Source organism: Candoia aspera, chromosome 3, assembly GCF_035149785.1.
Source record: "Candoia aspera isolate rCanAsp1 chromosome 3, rCanAsp1.hap2, whole genome shotgun sequence".
Classification (NCBI taxonomy): Eukaryota; Metazoa; Chordata; class Lepidosauria; order Squamata; family Boidae; genus Candoia; species Candoia aspera.
The window spans coordinates 53,711,615-53,733,908 of record NC_086155.1 but is presented as its reverse complement, the minus strand read 5'-3'; the positions used below and the strand labels follow the sequence as shown (position 1 = coordinate 53,733,908).

At 42.3% G+C, this 22,294-nt stretch overlaps 1 protein-coding gene across 3 annotated transcripts in view; it reads right to left on the bottom strand.

Annotated features, from left to right (window-relative positions):
* Positions 1-18,624, bottom strand: part of ATXN7L2 (ataxin 7 like 2) — a 28,116-nt gene extending 9,492 nt beyond the window's left edge. For 2 of the 3 annotated variants that reach the window (XM_063297710.1, XM_063297711.1), the window contains exons 1-6: positions 18,483-18,624; positions 15,091-15,156; positions 12,200-12,304; positions 9,691-9,895; positions 7,441-7,739; positions 6,321-6,403 (exon numbers count right to left, since the gene is read on the bottom strand). In XM_063297710.1, coding sequence (XP_063153780.1) covers positions 6,321-6,403; positions 7,441-7,739; positions 9,691-9,895; positions 12,200-12,304; positions 15,091-15,156; positions 18,483-18,624 — 900 coding nt within the window. The remainder of the gene's footprint in view (positions 1-6,320; positions 6,404-7,440; positions 7,740-9,690; positions 9,896-12,199; positions 12,305-15,090; positions 15,157-18,482) is intronic. The other variant, XM_063297712.1, reaches the window with a different exon arrangement.
* Between the last annotated feature and the right edge of the window lie 3,670 nt (positions 18,625-22,294).

Genomic DNA, 22,294 nt, shown 5'->3' with positions numbered 1-22,294 from the left:
AGTCTTCCCCTTCAAGTTATTTATTTATTTATATTTCAAATTTCGTCACTGCCAATCTCACTCAAGTGACTCTGGACGATTCACAATAAAACTAAAATAAATACAGGTTAAAATACAATAAAAGGGGACGCGGTGGCGCTGTGGGTTAAACCGCTGAGCTGCCGATCGGAAGGTCGGCGGTTCAAAACCGCGCGGCGGGGTGAGCTCCCGTTGCTCGTCCCAGCTCCTGCTCACCTAGCAGTTCGAAAACATGCAAATGTGAGTAGATCAATAGGTACCGCTTCGGCGGGAAGGTAACGGCGTTCCGAGTCGTCATGCTGGCCACATGACCCGGAAGTGTCTATGACAACGCCGGCTCCAAGGCTTAGAAACGGAGATGAGCACCGCCCCCTAGAGTCGGACACGACTGGACTTTACGTCAAGGGAAACCTTTACCTTTACCTTTACTAAAATACAATAAAAGCAGTATTCTTAAATTGTTATTCTTAAATAACAATATAAATATAAATATATTTAACATTTACATGAAACAGCTAAGGGAGGTTATCCACTGGTATGGATGACACTCAATATACATTGCCACTTAGGATCAGGGTAGAGAAATCCTGAACTGATGTCTGGAGGCTGTAGAGATCTGGATAGGGCAAGACAAACTCTGCTTAAATCTTTCCAAGCAAAGTTGCTGTTTGTCAGCAAACATCTGGGCAATTCAATACCAGTGGCCTTAGTAGTTACTCCTGGTAGGATCATATTCCCCACAAAAGAGCTGATTAGTGGTTCAGGAGTCCTTCCAGACCTGAAACAGCAGGTGGAATGGTCAGGAAAGACATTGTCCAACTTCAGTTGATGCATCAATTATGACCTTACCTCAACCAGGATGCCTCAGTGATAGTTCCTAATTTAATTGGGACTGGAATTGGGATTGGAATTTCCATCACTAAGTGATGTTGTCGTAAAGAGCGACATCACGTAACCACATCGCTTAGCGACGTCAATCCTGGCAGTCCCTCTTGCCATCATTAAGCAAGGATCATGGGTCATTAAGTGAGGACCTCCTCACAACTTCCTGCCAGCTTCCAACAACAAAGTCAATGGAGAAGCCAGCAGGAAGCTGTAAGTCCTGGGGGCTGCTGCGGCCCAGCGCAAGTGCAGCAGGGCCAGTGGTGGCTGCTGCTGGGTATGGGAAGCTGTGCTGGGGGCCGCCACGGCACCACACCAGTGTGGCCAGGCGTGTGTGTGCACGCAACGGAGTGCAGGTGGGTGAGGTGTTGCAGGCGTGCGTGCACTAAGGAGTACAAAATCCCTGGGATCTCATACTCTGTAGCCAGGCTCCTTGGGAGAAAAAGTGGCAGGAGCAGGAGCAAAAGAACCAGAGTGACTTGTGATCTTCTCTGCCAGCTTCCACATTGACTTTGCTTGTGGGAAGCCGGCAGGGAAGGTCACAAATGGCAATCACAAGACTGCAGGAAGCTGCAACTGTCATAAGTGCAAGCTGGTTGCCAAGTGCCTGGATCGCAATCATGTGACTACGGGGATGCTGGGATGGCCAGAACTTTGAGGACCGGTTGTAAGTACCACTCATTCAGCGCTGTTATAACTTTGAATGGTCGCTGAATGAGCAGTTGTTAACCGAGGACTACCTGTATGTTAAACCAGTTGCACAGACACTTCATAGGGAAACATCCTCATTTCAGCATTTCTCTAGTTAACACCATCCATGCTTGCAGCCTTATGATTTTTTCAAGATATTCACAACGTTGATGAGTTCCATCACTTTTTTCTTGGACACTCATATTTGCAGCATTTATTTCAATACCAATTTTCAACATATTGCTACTGTTTCTCTGCAAATAACTCAAGTAGGTTTTCCAGCATTTCCTTATTTTAGTTTCACCATACATCATTTCATCACTTCTATTTTTAATTATATTCATTCTGTAAGAGGCTCTTCAGCATTTTTCACCTACTTCCAAAACAATTATTTACTTCCACCAATATTATTGCAAATACCCTTTTCTCTTTTTTTCATTATACAGTACCTTTCTCTTGTCCTTCTTTTTTGTAACTATCATTCTCTTACATGCATTTTTACTTATTCACAAAACTCAGGCTGCAATGTATTACCTTATGTTATATTTTGCTGTCCTGACTGTGAATTGTTTTCTGATGCTTGGACTTCACTAGGAATGTTTCGTTATGGCCTGTCTCTTGCTCTATTAATAAATCCCCCCATCTACCACAAATTCTCCTTTTATCTAAGCAAGCATCCTAAATGTTTGGAACTGTTCCCCTTCTTCAGTTATGTGTACAACGTCCCTGATTATAAAAACACAAAGCCTTACAGCAAAATTAACTTGAGCTTCACATGGTTATCCATTTGTGTATGGCCGCTTTTCAAAAGGAGGGGAGAGGCACCGTTTTCTGGGAAAACTTTTTTGCATATGACTTTCTGAAATGAGTAGGGATGCACACTTGTACAGGTCTTGTTTATTTAAGAGGCATTCATAGAAGAGCTTTCAGGTAAATTATGCCCTTGACCAACATGGGAAACTCCCTCCCTCCCCCACTTCTGAGACTGAACAAAAATACAGCAAATGGTTGAATTTCAGTCTATTTTTTGACGTGGCTTGAAATGGAAGCCATTTGCTCTTAGATGCTCCCAACTTCCATCTACGTTTAACCACCATGGCCATCTCCACCGCCTGCCCCCCCCCCCGCCAATAGGCCAACACGTATCAGCCATGCCTCTGTTAGGGACACCACAGTGTCACTGAAGAGCCTCTTGCAACTCTTCAGAAAAATCAAGAGGTTGAGTTGCAGCTCCAACTCTTCAGCCTTCTCCCATCCCTGCTCCAGGATTCACTTGCCATCCTCATGAAACAAATCACAAAGCAACAGGAGGGGGGGAAAAATCACTGATCAAATTCAAGGGTTTCAAAGGTAAACATCGTAATATACTTTGGATACCCCCAGAAAAAGAAAACTTTCTACACACACATACCATACCTTTTACCTCTACCCCTAGTGCAAAACACTGGAAATATCTTCCCAACCTGAGATAAGCAGGACCAGATAAGCAGAACTGGCATGCTTAATTAGTAAGTTGTGTTAGCATTCTGCCATTAATTAATTAATTAATTTTATTTACACTGCCTGACTCTCAGCGAGTCATGGACTTACACAAACGCACAGCAGCAATATGAGATGACAACAAAGGTCTACCACAGTATTTTTCAACCTTGGCAACTTTAAGATGTGTGACTGGGGAATTCTGGGAGTTGACGTCCACAGATCTTAAAGCTGCCAAGGTTGAGAAACACTGGTCGATCGCAGCCAGCATTCTGCTTCCCACAATGCATCTGACCCTGAAGCCACATCCTTCCTTCTTTCTTGCTTCCTAATGGTAATATTCATTGGCAAGTTTCTCAGTGCTGTAATTCTTTATCAGACTTACCCAGCCTGGTGTCTGTCATTTATTTATTTGTTTGTCTGTCTGTCTGTTTATGGAATTTATATGGCCACCCAACTCAAACAATTGTGACTCCAGGTGGTGTACAATCAAAACCCAGCAACAAACCATACTGTTAAAAAAGCAAAAGAAAATAATAGGTGATCAAAACTCTGCATCCAGGGGAACCCCCAAATTGCCCTCTGGCTCTGAGCAGGGGCATGCCACCTTTCCCCCAGAGCCAGATCAGGCAGGCCCAAAACCTAGAGCCACCTGGTCTTGCTGGGTTGCAATTAATCCTGTCTTTACCCATCCAGATCCTAACAGCCTCCAGACACTGGGAAAGAACCTCAACAGCATCACTTCTATGGCCAGGGATAGTCATACAACTGAGTATCATGTGTGTTGATTATAGTGCACTCCATACAGCTGGATGACACACACATACCCATTGCTTCATGTAGATGTTAAACAGAAGTGGTAGGGAAGGTGGACCCTGAGGCACCCCACAAAGTCTAGGGCTAGACTGCTCCCTCCTCACCAACATGAACTGGAAATGGCCCAAGGGGAAAGAGGAGAACCACTGTAACACCATGTCTGCTATTCCCAATCCCCTAAATCAGTCCAAAAGGATACCATGGTTGATGGTATCAAAAAACACCGAGAGCTCAAGGAGGGTCACGACGGATTCTCTCCACTCATCCTGAAACCACCAAAAGTCATCAACAAGTGCAATAATGCTATCTTGTCCCTGTGTCCCAGTCTGGAAGGGGTCAAGATAATCTACTTCATCCAGTACCCTTTGAAGCTGAAACCAACCACCTTCCCTAAAAAAGGGAAAGCTGAGGAAAGGACAAAAAATGTCCCATTGAGTTTGACCTGCAATGGCTTCTTGAGGCGGGGGCAGACCACAGCCTTTTTCAGAAATGCTGAACTTTGTGTCCACACAGCTGGAGAGCACTAGGCTGGGAAAAACTGATCTATATAGCTATTAGGACTAGTAATCAATAACAGACCTATCCTCCTGTCAGAGCCATTCAGAGCAGATGCCATCACCCTATTTGATGCATGATCATAGCCTACAGAATAAGTGCCATTTGAAGAAGCACTTTCTTCAAACAGTCCTGAGTTCTGTTATGACAATACTTTCTCATTCTTCTCATTTCAACTATCCCCCTCTAAGGTAAAGAGTTCCAAATGTCTTAGCATAGTGTTTCCCAGCCTCAGCAACTTTAAAATGTGTGGACTTCAACTCCCAGAATTCCTCAGCCAGCATGGTGCCTGGGGAATTCTGGGTGCTAAAGTCCACACATCTTAAAAGTTGCTGAGGTTGAAATACACTGCTTTAGTGTATTTCTGTGAAATACACTGCTTCTAGGAAAAGGCTTCCAGCTTTTATTGAAGAAGGGCTCTGCTGCAATAAATGTGCATGCAGCATTTTTACTAAAATATTTTCCCTCCTGTACTTTATTAAGTAAGTTCTAGAAATTCTGGTAAGGAAGTGACACTATTTTTTTTTCTTTTAAACTGACTTTGCTCATAAGCCCTGAATAGCTGCACAATGTGTGGTTATTGAGCAAGGGGATGATGGGGTCTATTACGTAATGGACTGTTGTATAGAAGAGAGTGAGAGGGCCAGTGTAGCAGAGTGCTGAACTGGAACCTCAGAGATTACCACTTGATCGTGGAGATCACTGAGTGACTTTAGACTAGTTGTTTGTTATAAGTACACACTACATAAAATTACTCCCATTACTATTACTTTCTTCCAGCCCAACCAAACTCCCATCGTTGTAAGAATAAAAAGAGGAGTGACTTCATATTTATCCACTTGAGCTTCTTGGAGGGAAGGCAGGATGTAAATGTAATACATCCATAAATAAAATACAGACTTGTTGTCTATTGCAGGAGGGTAGATTTTTAGGAGAAGCTCTTTAATGCAAGAGTGGTTCAAGAATGGAACCAGTTACTGGGGAGTGGTTGAGAACTCACCTCTGCTGGAAATCTTCAGAGACTAGGTTGTCTTCTGTTGGTTGTGGATGTCTTGCACTCAGCAGACCTGCTGAGCGAGTGACTTAAGAGATACCGCTCCAAACAAGGGGTTGGACTAGATAAGTTTGAGATCCCATTCAACCCTATGATTCTTTATCAGGCTCCTCTGACTCTATGACAATACAGTTTTGCCATACTTCGGCACACCCTAGTCTTGTTGCAAATAGGAACATGCTTTCATCCAAAAGCTAGCTTGTATCCAACATCTTAATACAAGAACTGCCAGCTTAGGAGCTTGAATATGGTTGCAAGGCAACACTGTCATCCAAAATTGACACAACATTTGGAGTAGAGAATTGGCTATGTAAAAACAACCTCCATGCCCTCTAGCTATGGTGGGACCAGCAACATCTGAAGGGGAAGGAGTAAAAAAGTAAAGTTGGTGGTTGTGACCACACACAATCAAAGCACATATTCATCGACATTGCAAGCACATACAAAGTGGAAGGGCTTTGATCCCATGGTTGAGACCACCATTTTGACTTTTTTGATTCCTCAAATGAATGACCCGGCTGGTACTCCAATAAGGTATCATTACAAAGATACCATACAGCCTGCACAAAGACATGTCTTCCCTGTTCCACTGTGCAGATGAAGCAGTTCTTTGCATAGAGATACAAAATCACCTGCTAAACATCCCCATGGCAGACTGCCATTAAAAACAAAGGAGGATACCGTCTTGAAAAGAAGAAACATATCCCACCGGAAATGTGTCAGAGCAGCAGTGCATAAGGGCATTTTGCTGAACTGCACTTCTCTCTTGTCCCACACCTCTCTCCAACAACTGCAGGAAGCAGGCTTACATTGCACAGCCTCTTACCTTGCAGGTCAGTAACCGAGTGCAAACTTTCTTGGTTTCAGGGTTCACCACCCCACATTGGCGGTTTAAGTCACATTCTTTCCCTGTGGGGACAAATACAGAATTAGATACAAAAGGAAAAGTGCAGCCAAAGAGTCACGTTCCTGCATGTTTCCTGGTGTCCAATTACATGCCTCCCCTCCCAATCGCCTGATTCCCTTTGATCCTTTAAGGCAGCCCCCTTTTGAAAATGCAGTATTTCAAAAACGAAACAAAACAAAACAATTGTCCTTCACTTTTTGCTGTCAGAGCTGCACGAGTACATTAAATACAATTCTTTGTGTAAATGAACATGTCTCATGGTGTATTTTGTATTTGTACATTTATTTTCTTGCTGACCTTTGTTTTACTTTATGGGTCAGCCTCATATCTTATGGGACATAGATAAGGGTGACATCCTTTTTGTCTTGGCCCAGAATTGTGATCAGATAGTATTTACTGCAAAGAGAAATCCTTTGGAGGTTGGGGAAGACCATACTCTTTCCCCCGAAACTCACTTCCTCCTGCTGCTAAGTAGCTCATATCACATATCCTCCATCCAGTCCTAAAATCCCTTAGCCCAATGCACAAGTCAGCTGATACATGCAATATTCCCCTCCCTTCCCATCCACTCAGGGGTAGTGTGCACATGGGATAAAAGCTCAACCACATGGAATCAGACTGGACAAACTGGTTTTGTACACAGGATACACTGGCTTTGCCAAAATTCCAAAGTGTCTGTGACACACATCCTTTCCCTTTTGACAAAGGATGAAGTGAGACAGGTGATAAGTACACATGGAAAGAGGCTTCTAAGCTGGCAACTCAGCTTCTTCCTGGCCCTATCCCTTCAAGATTACTAGGGAAGCAAAGTTTCTTCCAACTTTGCCCTATGACCCAGGTAGCAACCCACTCTCCCTTACAGATGGAATATGGAATGGATTTATGGGAAATGTTTTGCTTAGGAAATATAGCTATCAAACCAAGGCTCATCTTTACAATGCCAACCATTAAAAAGACTATTATGTAATCATTCCTGATGGTTTTACTTATTATATTGCCTCCAGCCAGAAGATTACACAGTTAGAAAAGCAAGACTCACGTGATATTTTCTTCAGAGATTTGACAGCACCAGATTCCTTCTCACCCAGGCTAGGAGTACTCTCCAGTTTCCTGTTCAAGGTGTCTGCAGGTATGATGCCGGTGCTGCCAGCCTTGGCTGATGTCAGAAGTTCCTTTGGTGATGCCACTAAGGAAGGTTTGCTGAGAACCTCTTTTGAGTTAGCAGAAGACTGTTTGGGAATGGCAGCGTCAGAAAGCAGAGGGGGCGCCTTGATTCCATCTCCATCGGACTTGGGAAGGCCGGAGATCTTCTCTAGGTTCACAACAGGCACAAACAAGCTGGTGGACAAAACAGCATCATGATCTCCCACTTCAGCTGAGGAAGGCCACTTTTACCTCTCCATTGACAGTGCTTGCTATATATTTACAAATCAGGAACACATCAATCTGGCTTATTTGGTCAATTTTTGGTGTGCTTTCTCCACTTCTTCTGCCAGTATCCAGAAGAAATGAGTGGAACCCCAAGACAAACAAGAATAAACCAAGATTCTGGTTTTAGGTGTAATAACTGCCCAGAGTCGCTCTTAGTGAGATGGGTGGTGACAAAATATGAAATTTAAATAAATAAAATAAATAAAAATCACAAGCCCTTCTTTTTAAATCCAGGATTGGTAAGCCATCAACAAACCAAGGCTTCAAACTGTGGCTTGCTGTCAAGCAATAAACCATGCCTTAGCCAAAAACAAGTACGTATTTTGGTCTTAGTGCATTATGCAATCTTCCGAATTATATTTCATCTAAATTCCCAAAGGAAATAACTTGGAGGCCTTGTAAAGGCCATTATGACAGTTGGAGTTCTATACCGGCATACTCTTACAGCAGCTCAGTTCACAAAGCTGCCTTCCTCTTTTATTAGCACTGTATTTATGAACAACAGAAGAAGCTGGGCTGGTGCTCCAAATGCAATCACTGCATGACAAGGCTGCCCAAACAGAGGGGATACAGGAGAAAGTAGAAGAGGAAAAGACATGGAAATAAAGCCCAGCTTCCACAGACAGTACAAGAGGAATCTGGGAAAAGTGGGGAGCACTAACAGTGATAACGCCACACATGATCCTAGCACCTAGCAATCACCATCTTCTAGTTCACCTCCAACCATCAAAAGACCAAGCCAAGCCATCATGGCCCACCTGTTAGTAAATACACTCCGTTTTATATAAATACACTCCATTTTAAATACACTAAATAAACATTTGCCATTATAGCTCACCTGTTAGTAAATACGCTCCGTTTTAGTAAATACACTCCAAACCCAAAATGAGGTCATCTGAACCCAAGGGAGCAGTCATATTTTCTCGCTAGACTTCAAAAATATTTCAAACACTGTTATCTCACTAACAGAATTCAACCTTAATCATTAAATAAATGATCAAGCTTCCATCTGTAATGTAGAAAACTGACTGATTGTTGTATTGACTGTAGATTTTTTAACTTCTGTGTGCTAGTTTTGCCATGAGCATTTGTGGTTATATACATTTGATAATTAAATAAATAAAACTAATTAGTTAATAGAAAGGAGTCACAGAACTACCAAAATGGCATGAAGGGAGTACATAATATTCCTTATTTGTATCATTAATATCTGGTTTATTTATTGCTCTGATTTCTTCTGGAGTTGTAATCCACCATAAAGGAGGAAAGGCTGAAATACATAGTTCAAAATTAATTAAAAAATAAAGTCCACGTTTCAAAAATCATCTTTTTTGGAACTGTTTGTGGCAAATGGGACCATAAATAAATGAATAAAACTAAGAATATGCAAAACCTTTTTGTCTGATCCATTTCAAGTTCAAAACATCATGTGTGAAACAGCTGTCTCAAGTGCAAAAGGAGCTGTTTTGAGCACTTCAGAAGTGTTTCATACTCAAAGTGGTGCTGTTTGAAGCTGGAAGCAATTCAACAACATTGTAGTTGAGATGGGGTATCTAGAGTTCACAACCATTTGAATACAAATCTCCAAAGGAAGATTCTTACTCTGTATGAAATATAAAACCTAGAGAACAAAAATATAAATGAACCCTAGAAGTGCTTGCAGACTCCCTGAATCACCTCAGGAAATACTGCAAGTTGAATCATATGTCCTAAAGGGGATCCTTTTTCTCTTTCTTACTGCACTTCAACCAACCAACAAATAGCTAGAATCGCTTTCTCCAAAGTTTACATGAAGTGAGATATTCTCAGAGAGACTGGTTGGACTTATCCACTCACAAAGAACCCCAGACCCTCTTACCATAGGTTGTCCTTCGGCATCTTGTCCATCTTCTCCGGCATGTGCTGGGTTTGACTAAAGAAGCTCTGGGATTTTTCCCTCCATGATTTGGTGGATCCATGACTGCCACTGACAATGGGTCGCCCATTGACTACATGGCACTTCTGCAAACTGGACGAAGGCTGCACCCGACCACAGAGTTTGCTGAGAGGTCCGTGACGTCTCTCTAAGTGGGAATAACAATGCTGTTAGCCAGAAAGCTTGGCTGGCCATTGAGGGAGCCTGTGAGGCAGCAACCAAACTGCAAATTGCAGCTCTGCCTTGGATATGATGTGGGATAGGTACAACAGTAAGCCAGAGCCTTTTAAAAGCATATTTCCCATAATTATTACGTCCCCTCATCTCCCTCCAGGCAACAGTCCAGCTTTGGATAAAGGTAAAAAGTTGAGCTGAAGGTAAATAATTCACAGATGATTGCTAAAGCCTATAACAAGTAAGTTATGATTCCCAATCTCTTTCGTCAGCTATGAACAAAATAGTGTACTCCCTCACCAAACCTACTCAGGGATAAAAAATAATGCAAACAACATAAAGAAATTATGAGGTGTAGTTTAGCCTGGTCGCTCACCTCCCAGTCAAAATTGAATTCCCAGATCACACCAGGCCAATCAAGTCAGAGAGAGTTTATGCAATCTCTGTATTTCATTCCAGTCAAAAATTATTTAGATAATTTTCACTGCAAAATTCTGGATCTTTCCTTTCCTAATCTACTCTCCACCCTGCCCTGCAAACTTGGTTTTATATATACAGTAATGCCCCAGGAAAGACCTGTTGTTACTAAGTCTGAACTTTCACCTGGAACCTACTGAGCCAAAGTCCATGGCAGCATCTAGAGCTGAGCCTAGACCTTCCAAACATCACAGGCACATTTGTACAGCTCTCCAGTTTACCAAATCACATTTTAAAGTCTCTTTCTGTTCCATAGCATAACACTTTGCTATTATTATATTGTGTTTTCAAGTCAGTCTTGACTCCTGCTGACGACATGGTCAAAACCATGTAATTTTCTTGACAATTTTTTCAGAAGAGAGTTGCCATTGCTTCTTTCCCTAGGGCTGAGAGAGAACAATAGGCCCAAGGTCACCAGCTGGCTTCATGCCTAAGGCAGGACTAGAACTCATGGTCTCTTGGTTTCTCGCCTAGTGCTTTTAACTACTTCACCAAGCTGTCTGTCTTCGCTAGCATCCCTCAAAGTGCACCTTCCCAAACTTGTCCCAGGCAGTTTTGTCAGAGCTGTGAAACAGCAGAAAGGTTACTCTTTCTTTGCTGTTTCTCAGGGAAGAGTAACCATTAACTGCTCATAGCCAATCACTAAGATACAACCATGGGGCTCAGAAGACAAGCTCAATGCATTTTTCTCTCTGTAGCTGCCACTAGCAACATATACAGTGTTATTCTGTTCCTCTAGGCATGATTTATAAAGCCCAGGGGATAAATACATAACAGAAATAAAAATAGTATTTCTTCCATCATGTAATTTAAAGTGATATATGTGGTTGTCCATTGAAACACTGAGCAGACCCAACCTATTTTGCTTCAGCAAGGGTGCTGCATCGTATGACTTCTGCTCATGTTCTGGATAACTCTGCCCCCCCTATAGTATTCACCCATTTGCATCTCATTTGCCAATGGGCTAAACTGCAACTTGCCAAGTTGCCAAAGGGCTTCAGATTTAGACCCTTCACTTGGCTCACTCCAACTCAGAACAGATTTTGATAGCAAGCAGAGAGATTTTGAAAATTCTAGTGAAATTATTACTTCCCCTCATCTCCCTCCAGGCAACAGTCCAGCTTTGGATAAAGGTAAAAAGTTGAGATGAAGGTAAATAATTCACAGATGATTGCTAAAGGAAATGTCCTACATTTAATTTCCCTAGCTGCATTTGGAGATCACAAAAGGAAAAACAGCTAAAAAATGGCCAAACACAATTGATCTGTAAAAGTTATAATGTGGAGGGAGGCAGCTATGCCAGCTGGGAAGGACAAGAGCTATAATACCACATATCTGGAAAGCACTAGGACAGAAAAGGGTCAGTCAGATATTCAACTCAAGCAAAGCATTGCTGTTGCAAATAATGTCTTTTACTATTAAAGTTGGCTCTGTTAAGATGCACATAATTATTCATATACCTTACATACATATTGCAGCAGTTATGCAGACATGCAGTTTTGGCCATTTTCTAGCTGCCTCCCAACCTTGGGATATAAGTAGCAAAATATCATCTCAGGCATGACCCTGACATGATCAGAAAGTACCCTTTGTCTTCCTGGCTGCTGTCTTACCAGCAGACTCCGTTCTCATTGAGAGGCAATCCTAGGGAAGAAGAGCTTCCCTGATTTGCAGGAAGGAAACCGAAAAGAGGGCCTTTCACTCCAGCACCCCCACCACAACCACTGGGCAGCAGCACTACTCACAAGCTCTCCCTGAGAGGCTACAGACATTCAATTGGCATGTTGGCTGCCTAGCTTACCGCAGTGCTTCTGAAAGGCTTGAGGTTTGACCACTTGGCCACAGTGGTTACACACCACCAGGTAGAACTCATCATGAGCTGGGCAGTGACCAAAGATAGACATGTCTGAAAGGACAAGAGATGCGAGTGATGAGAGCGCACCCAGGGAAGAGGCCCATGTCACCCTGTCACTTTTGCAGTCTAAGAAACACTTGAGCAAACTCATGGGCAAAATGAGATGCCCAGCCTATCCTGGAAGCACAGGTTAAGTCAGGGATGGGGAACCTGGGACCCTACGTATGCAGCTGCACCTCAGCTACTAACACCCCTCACCACTGAGCTCTCTGACAGAGACTGCAAGAAGGGGTAATTCAGCAACACCTGGAGAACCACAGAGTCCCCCCTCCTATTTAAAAGTATAGAGAATGAGACCCGGAACTGCGAAGGAAAAGTTGCATTTCTGTCACAATTATTTCATAGCATGTCTTGGATTCTGTTTTTCAACTATAAATTGGGAATGTTACTAAGCTATTTGCTCTGTATGGGTACAGGACAAAACAGCCAGTGCTTGAAAGGTACACTGTTCAGTTATAATATGTAGTTGTTTATATCAAGTCAGGCCACTGGCCCAGCTAGCAAAGTGCCCTCTGCTCTAACTGGCTAGTCATCTTGCAACGACAGGAGATGCTAGAGTTGAATAGCAGAGCCTACACTGTGTTTCTTAGCAAAATAAGCAGCCAGTTCTTAGTTGAAGGACTACTTGATCAGCAGCCTAAAGCAACCTTCCCCAACTCATCACCCACCAGTTGTGACTACAGCTCTCATGATACCCTGATAATACTACCCAAGATAAGAGGAGTTGAAATCAAATACATGTGGAGGGCATCGGGTTGGAAAAGACAGATCTAATGCTTGACCACCACCTAGGCATTCCAACATGTATACAATTGTTTTATATATTACTAGCATCTAGGATGGTATTTTCCAAGTGGCTGTTCAATTTGGAAAACTGCCACTGAGTGATGTGGCCTCCAGATCTAGTCTGGAGATTGCCTGTCCCTGCTAATGTGGGCACACATGTTAAAAAACAAAAAGGTGACAGAACAAATGGCTATCATCTGGCAAAAGGGCTCTCACATGCTGTCCTATGCTCTGTAACGTTGGCAGCAAGCAGCCCCACCTCCTAGCACAGCTGGGGTAGCAGAAATGGAAAACAAAGAGTCACAGACAGGCTAGAAAGCAATGAAAAGACCTAGGGCAGCAGGGCAGGAAAGACAGGAAAGCTGCCAAAGAGGAGGGAGGGACAAGGCCCAACTAATTGCAGACTATCCGAGGGCTTGACTGTTCGAAGTGACTGCAAAAGTCAGACAAAAGCACAGCAGAGGCTCATCTGAAAATTCTGGCCTCGGTGTCCAGTGAGAAGGACAGAGGGTAATTCACATTTCCAAAGGTCTGTTAGAGAAGCAGAAGGGGCTACATGGAGAGTTTAGGGTATGAACAATCCCGTCTGGAAAAATGTTTTCAGTTCCTGATGTCATTGCTGATGTCAACATTCTTACCTTCTGGTAGGACTTTAATCTTTATCTGTAGCCTTCCCTACCCTAATAAAGAACAGGACTTCTTTAGAAATACATATGTACACACACACACACACACACACACACAAAAAATAGAAAGAGGAAGCTGTCTGATCTCTTGGCGGAGTACAGGCAGTTGGTGACTCAGGGCATATTTTCCTAACTATTAATACTAACACAGACTGGAGTTGGATGAGTTGGATTTGGTTTTATCCATTCTAGCACAGGTTCTAGCATAGTTTTCAGTCAATAACATTTCTTTGGAATGTATTGGTTAAAATATTGAGCTGATAGACAGAGTATGATTGATATTTGAGATCAGAAAAGTACACTTTGAGTACAAAATAAACATACTGGGCCCTTCCCTGCAGCCTTGACTCATTTGCATGAGTCATCTGGAGTCTCTACAAGTCTGTTTCACACTAATTCTAGTTTAAGAAATGTACTGGCTGAGATCATATAATATGGCAATAAGAGAAACTATCGACAAATGATCTTTGGACAAAATATGGTGGGAAGTCAGTGGCTTTTGCTTGGGGTTCATGAAACTTCATCTTATCAGAAATCATAGTGATGGAACCATAACAGAAGAGATTTTGAAACCAAAGAAAGCATGGCTATAGAAACTGAATAGTTTAAGTTATCTCAAATCTCTGGAAAGATCGTATCAACTGTTTGGTCAATGGAAGGGCTACAGAGGCAAGCTGGGAAGATTCAAGACAAGATCTGCAAACTCATTCAGATATCAAAGAAGATATATCTTCAAGGCTAAGCTTGGCCTATATTGATTTTCTAATAAATTATAGGAGCATTCCTCCCCTGTATCCCAAAATATGGCAAAGTTCATGCTGTAATCAGGAAAAGTCCATCAGTTTTTAAACATCAACCCTCACTGAAACATAAGAATACAATCATGGCCACTTTTACCACTGATGTAGCAAAGCAGAAAATGCCACTATCAAGGCATTTGCCCAGGGATCTGATCTATGCATTCCAACTCTTCACTTCCCAACAAATCTTACACTATGGAGAAAGTGTAGTTGGTTGTCATAATGCAGCAAACCGTACTGTGGCCATCACTCAGCATCGTTATGGACATGTCACTGCTACATGGGCGAGCAAAACAACAGTCTTCTGTTTGCAGAACTGAGAAGTCTGTACAGTCTCAGTTAAGGGTCACCTGCTGTGTGAAAATTTAGTAATTGCCATTCCAGACAACACTTATAGCTGTCTTCATCCCCTTCCTTTTGCAGAACATTTACAAATGCAGAACAGTGAGTTTGGAGGAAGGGTCTTGACAGCTCAGTTTCACCAGAGAGTTCAATGTGTTCTTACCTTCTTTAATGAGGGTCATTGCATCAACCTTCTTCCTCCCATTCCGGTTTTCTTCCAGATCAGACACTAGGCAATTTAAAAAAAAAAAATCGCTTCCATCAGCCAAAATAATCAACCTATTGAAGATATATTATCTATCAGTGCTAACAAGAACCTATGACATCTAGATCTATTAAAATGGATACTTTCTACCTCTTAAAGTTCAACTCAAAGCATGTTCACTTAGAATTAATTCATACTACATAGTAAGACTAACGAGAGAGTATGCATGGTTATGTTGGTAGGTTTAATAGACTTACAACATCTTTCAAGACAAATAAGTAGCAAGAGAAACTTCCATCTCATTTACACATCACACCTTCCCAAACTTGCAATGTAGCACTCTGCAATTACATTATGTCCTAATACTGAAAAGATCCATCTGCAAATCACAGCAGATAATACAATATCACCATTATGCTTGCAGTTGAATAGGGGTTTCTTTTACTTAATCCCCTCTCCTTCAGAAGTATATGAAATTGATTTCTTGATGAAAAATTATTACATTTGTATGCCACCTTGCCTCCAAAATGAGCTTGAGCAGAGGACTGTGCAAGAGTTATCTTATTTTTATCTTCATAATAACCCTATGAAAAGGGTAAGGCTGAGTATGTGATTTGCCCAAGGTCACCCTGAGCTTCACTGAAGAGAAGGGGTTAATTTAATAACAGTAATAATCATAGTAATTCTCAAAGTTGCCAAGAAAATAAGGGTCCCTAAGATCAGCTCTGCTGGTATAGCAGATGTTCCTGAGCTTATAGTAGTGGACATGCTGAATCTCAGACTCTACTGCCTGCTGTTTCAGCAGAATTGCTCTGCCAATCTGTATCAATCAAGAGGTGTGTGGAAGACAGTGACAAGCATACAGCTCCACCCATGGATGCTTTGCAAATTATAACAATGTGGCCATAGGGTAAGAACATGATTTGATCAACTCCTGCAGCAAGGCTTCACTTGAAAACTCTTTTCTTTTTCATTTAGCTTTCAAATAGCCATCATCCACCAGCATTCAATAAGCACATGTGTAAAGATGAATATGTAAGAGGTATGCTTGTATCACATGGGATGAGACAATAGTATATGTGTGTGATCTATACACCTTTTAGGATAAGTATCTCTATTCTGCCAGCAGCTGAACCAAGCTTCAAAAACAGATGCCGTAAGGTGGACTTCAAAATGGAATTCCCAAATTTCAAGGTAAATAAATGCTGCTGGAATCAAAATTTTGCTGACGCTAAATTATACTGGTGTCATGTTCTAAACTAGAATACTCTGGTTTCATTACAGTGGGAACATTTTCTTATTACACTGTGCATGTAATGTAGTTTGGTATCCAATCCCAACACGTAAATAAGGAATCAAATAAATGGATTCAGAACTAATCTTTCTTCTACCACTTTCCACCTGGGAATCTCCTTGCATTATACAGACATTCATGAAATGCCCACAAGTGTCTGGCAATGCAGGTCAAATGCAATGATGTGACTCCAAATTAGCAGTGTGAATGTGTCACAGAGCTGGTCGCCAGGACCTGACTCCTGACTTTAACCAAGGCAAAATGCTTTGCTTGCATCTAATAGATTTCACACCACCTGGTACATTCACAAAGACAAGATGTACCTGTTACAATGCATCAATTGCTTCAGCATCGAAACAGAAGACAAAAATTCAAAATAGTTATAATTTTAAAAAATTGTATGGGCTCCAAGAAGAAAAACATGACTTTCTCAAAACCTTTGCAGGGCTAACAAATGAAATAACTGAGCACTGCAACCTGACAGGATTAGGGCAAAAGGTGGATGCTAAACAAGTAAATAAAACACTCCGATAGGAAACTGTTAGCAAGGAAAATGTAGAACTTGCTTCTAAATCCCTGAAAATACAGGAGCCATGATGCCAACTCTACTGGATCTGGAAGTAGATCAGGAATTATATGAAGGCACCAACTCTATCATGATAATGGAGGGGGAAGGGAGAAGCTCAACAATATAAAAAGCATCACCAGGGACAGCTCCGCAGACTCACCGCCCCTTCTGGAGTCTGCTGTCAGGTTGCACTTGAGAAAGTCAGAGAGACTAAAGGCGATGCTCCCAAATGATTCCAAGGACAAAAGTCACCAGAGGCCAAGACTTCCACCCACCATGTTAACATACTTTCCAGCTGCCCCCCCCCCAACAAGGGAGGGCAAACAGAGCAAGAGACAACACAGAAGGGAGGAGGAGGAGCGTGGAGACACTGAATTGGGATGTCAGGGATCAGGTTGGTAGGAGAGGAAAGCAAAGGCAAGGAAATTCTAGTGGGTGGTAATTTAGTGGCCAAGTCAACAGTGCAAAAGGAGCTTGCTATAAAAGACAGAAGAGAAGGTGCAAGGAATGCGAAACAGATGGATGGGCGGGGACCAGTTTCAGTGGCCTAGGGAAAGATCTGAATAAAAACGGAATAACTTGAAGAGGAGGAAATCCAGAGATACAACACAGCTGGAGGTAAAGCCAACACAGATTTCTGAAAACACTTTAAAAATCAGGTATGAGCAGATTTTAAAGAATAAAACCAATGCGAAATGTTAGCTGGCTGAGTTTAAAGGGCAAATGTGAACATTTAGAGGAAGAAAAGGCAGCCTGTCCAGAGTGACACAGGAGATCATGGACAGTCAGAGAATTCAAGATATTCAGGAACAGCAAGGTGTTTTGTGGTTTGTAAGTGCCCCAGTGGCATATCAAAGCAGGGAATGCTATTTCTAAGAAAGTAGAAAAAGTGATTGTAAAAGAATCAGAAAGAAAGAACACTCAGATGAAATGGGGATGGTTAAACCAGGGTTCAAGGATCCTAGTGGAAATGTATATAGACTCTTCCATACATAACTTGGACTCAAAAACAATAAAGATCAAAAGTCAAGAATCCTGCGATAGGGCATAACTAACTACAGTCCGCTTATGTCAGGGGGGATCAAAGCAAAGGACAGAACCACATAAAGCTGTATGTGGAAACCTCTGGGAACAAAGATTCTGATTGGCACCAAGATGATCACAGTATGCCCTCCAATTACATCAGACTCGACAGAGGAATCCATTCTAGGAATTCGGCAGATCTCAGGAAACCTGTTTTGAAAAAGAAGCATTTATCAAGCAAGAAGTTCTACGGCGCTAGGACCCGGCGGCTCCTTTGTTTGGGGCGGGCGGGCGGACGGGCGGACGGGCGGAGGGAGGGAGGGAGAGAGAGAGAGAGGGAGGGAGGGAGGAAGCTGGTCGGCGGCGGCGGCGGCGGCAGCAGAAACGGCGACGGAGAAGTGTCCCCTGCTTCCCCCCGCCGCCCCGCGCCGCCTAAAGGTTAACGAGCGGGATAGGCGCGCTCACCTGTCTCGGTAGTAGGCGGCCCAACTCTCTCCACCCAAGCACTCCAGCTCTGCCCCGCGAAGTCATCGAGATTCGGCAGCCGCCGATCCACAGCAGCCATTGCTACTGCTGCTACTATCGCCGCGCGTCCACGCACCGCCATCACCGCACGAGAACGCGCAGCCCTCCCCGCTGGCGGCTGCCGCATGCGCATGCGCGCCCTGCTCCTTGCACTATGGGAAGCGTAGTTCCCGAGCTGATGGCGCCTTTCCTCTGCGCATGCCAGGAAAAGCGATGGAAACGAGAGGGATTTCTTCGTTCCATTCTTTCTACAGTCCCCTCCCCCTCCGGGCCTATGATTGGAGCAGCTCCCGTATTTGGGAAGGAAAGATCCTAAGTTTATGACTTTTCCATCCGTGCAGTGGGAATCTTACCCTAAGAAATAAAGGCATGACTAGACTAAAGTCTAAGGTATACGAGAGCTAGGATCTTGAGAGAGTAACTTCCATCTCCATGGTGGAAAGAAGCACGTTTCGTCCATTCGTCTGACCTGACGGGTCTGCTGCAAACCAACTTGCAGCAATATGAAGGAGAGGGAAAACTCCTCTCTGTTCTCTTTCCCCATCTCTAGTATAATTTTTTATCAATGCCACTTTTCTCTCTGAAGCAAGGTCAGAATATGATGTATTTTTTTCTGCTGATACAGCATGACAATCTATTGGCCTTTTTTATTGTGACTCCTTTTCTAGCACAAACCTATCCTTTTTGAGATGGAGCAACTAACAGCTGTTCCCCCCCATTCCAAAATAGGATATAATAGTCTGCTCCTGTATTGTCAATAATCCCTTCGGTAATCATTCCAGCTGTAGAGGGGATCTTGTTTTGTTGTCCCACTGAGCCATTCTACCACAACCCCAAGATTTCATTCAGATTAAGTCACTGTGATTTCCAACTTCATCAGTATATGTCAAGTTACAAATATATGCTTTACACTTAATTATACTGAATCTCTTGTTACCCATTTACTTAGTCTGGAGGAAACTTTTAGGAACACTTTAAAGTCCAGTTGGGTTTGCCTTTTTTACTCTCCTAAAGCTGTCCACCAAGTTTTTTGCTGCTCATATCTGTTTTGGAACCCTTAGGAAAAAATTAAATAGTACTAGTCTTCTGATGAGAGCCAGTTTGTGTAGTGGTTACTGCACCAGGCTAAGAACTGGAAGACCATGAGTTCTAGTTCCACCTTAGGTCCAAAGCCAGCTGGGTGACCTTGAGCCAGTCACTCTGTTTCAGCCCTAGGAAGCAGGCAATGGCAAGCCACTTCCAAAATCTTGCCAAGAAAACTGCAGGGATTGGTCCAGGCAGTCGTCAGGAATCAAGACTGACTTGAAGGCACAAAAAAAAAAGTCTTCTGATATATAGATAGATAAAATTGTTATATGTAAAAAAGAAGAGACATTCCATAAAAACATAATATTTTATGTGCTAAACTAGCTAACCCTAAATTCATATAATGTTATATTTTTATTTATTTATTCAATTTATATATAAATATCTTCTTAATATTTATGTTATATTATTAACAGAGAAATCTAAAGATTTCTCCCCCAAATGAGAGTCTCTGCAGTAGAATACTTGTTCAAATATAGAAAGAGTTAAGATTTACTGATGACTGTATAGTTGATGGAAATTCAGTATAATTCCAACTATGGAGCATCAGTCTCTGCAGCCATGAAAGTGCCCAATATTTTGTTGCCCACTCATTAAACTATCCAAATTTAATTTAAAATAACATAAATATCTACAAAAATTGTAAACCACTTGGAGGGTTTTTTTTTAATGAGAAGTATAGGAATGTTTTAATTCATCTCTTTTAAAAAATTAATATATAAAAATCTCCTACCCAAAAGGGAGCTGCTATAGTACATGATGACACCCTAAGGACCAAGATTACATTTTGAACATTACAATACAATTATTATCTGACACTCACATCCTGCACTTTTTTCTTTAATAATTGCTTCCTTCCTGCCACTGTGAGAAAGGGATATTCAGTGAGGTCTAGAACATTCTTGATGATGAACCCAAATTATCAGATTTCTCCAAAGCTGTAAATCTATACACATTCAGCTTAGAGTAAGGATAACGAATAGTACAATGGGATCTTTGAAGAAGCAAGCACAGGCTAAGCTACAAGAAAGGCTTATTCATATGAGAACTCCATGCATTTCTTTATGCCAGGAGACTGAAGGATGTATAATTTCACACACATGCAATGTTTCCATTGCAGCAAATCACTGCACACAGCAAGCTAAATCATAATCGGGCAACCAATTATCTTGTAAGGTGGGGGGGAGGACAGAGGACAGTGAAGACGACCTCAGATCAAGACAGTTATTAACGCTTCCAACCCTAAGTACATTTCCTTTGAAGTAAGACTTGGGCATTTAAATGGAACATATTTTAGCCTCAATTATATGGGATTGCAGCCTGAGTGTCTGCCAAATAAGACAAGTGCTGGAATCACTGTTGCTCTTCATCCTATGTCTGGAAGAGGATGCTCTTCAGAGAAACAGCTCAAGTAGTCTATTCTTTAGAGCACTAGAGCTCAGCTGGCCTGGATCTTCTGCCACAGTGACAGAAGGCTCCCTTGAGCTTGAGAAGAATTGCAAGCTAGGAAGCCCTTGAATCCTTAGCAGTTTTTCTCCTGCTGTACAAACGCCCTCCCTCCATTTGTGGATCAATATCCTGTGTGCCAGCCAGCATCCTCCTGTCCAGCCTATACTGTAAATTCATCCATCACTTTGCTCTTTTCCTAATGAATATTTTCTCCCTTCAAGAGCTGTTGCTAAAGTCTCCAAACAGCAATATTTCTCCTTCAGGATGTCACTCTGCTTGTGGTGAGCTTTTATAACAGGGTTTGTTTCTCCCTTTGCTCAAAAGAATCTCCCTCCCTGAAACCCACCCTGCACAACCTTTATTGCACTTGTTAGAGACACCAACTCACTTCTGATACATTTCTCCTATTATATTTTCTGCTGTTAGGAAACTACAGTGTGAAATACTGACATTGCATTATGAAGAAGGTTTTCTGGCTTCCTTAAGAAAGGGGCTGTAATGATCAGCACGCTCGAGCATTCACTCAAAGACAGTCTAGAGACTTGAGCTCAATTAACTGTTTAATGAAGCAAAGTGTTCTGATACAAGGAAAAAGTTGCGAATGGCCATTTCCCGCGCATTCTACAGTTTAAAATCACAAACCTCTGATTCTACCCCCCCCCACTCCCCGCCTAGGCATGCACCCCTCCCTGGTACCAGCAGATGGCTTGAACAGTTTCTGCCCATTGACCTTGGCAAGGGGCATCTAACCCAAACAATATAATTCACACTCCAATCTCGTTCCCCCTCCCTGCTGGCGACTCACGGTCTGCTGACACGGGTTTCTGGACTTCTTCAAAATGGAAGCGAGTTCGAGCAGATGTTGTATTGACATTTCGTCAAGGAGTCTGACAGGGACTGTTCTGGAGCTTCACCATCTTGTCTAATTAAAAAAGTATAGTTTTGTATTTTGGGTTATTCTATTAAATTCTAACGATACTGGAATCGGTACAAACATTCGTTTCATTTACCTGCAGTGATGATGACTGCATTAAAGCCGTAGGCCTCTGAAACAGCAATGGGAGGGACACCCTTAAGAGATACTTTCCAAGTGTCAGTCAAACATTAGGAAATAACCAACTGTTAAAAGCCAGATTTATAAACAAATCTACATTAACATCTGTAAGATGTCATAGTACTCCTCCCACTGATGATGAACTGAAAATTCAGAAAGATGA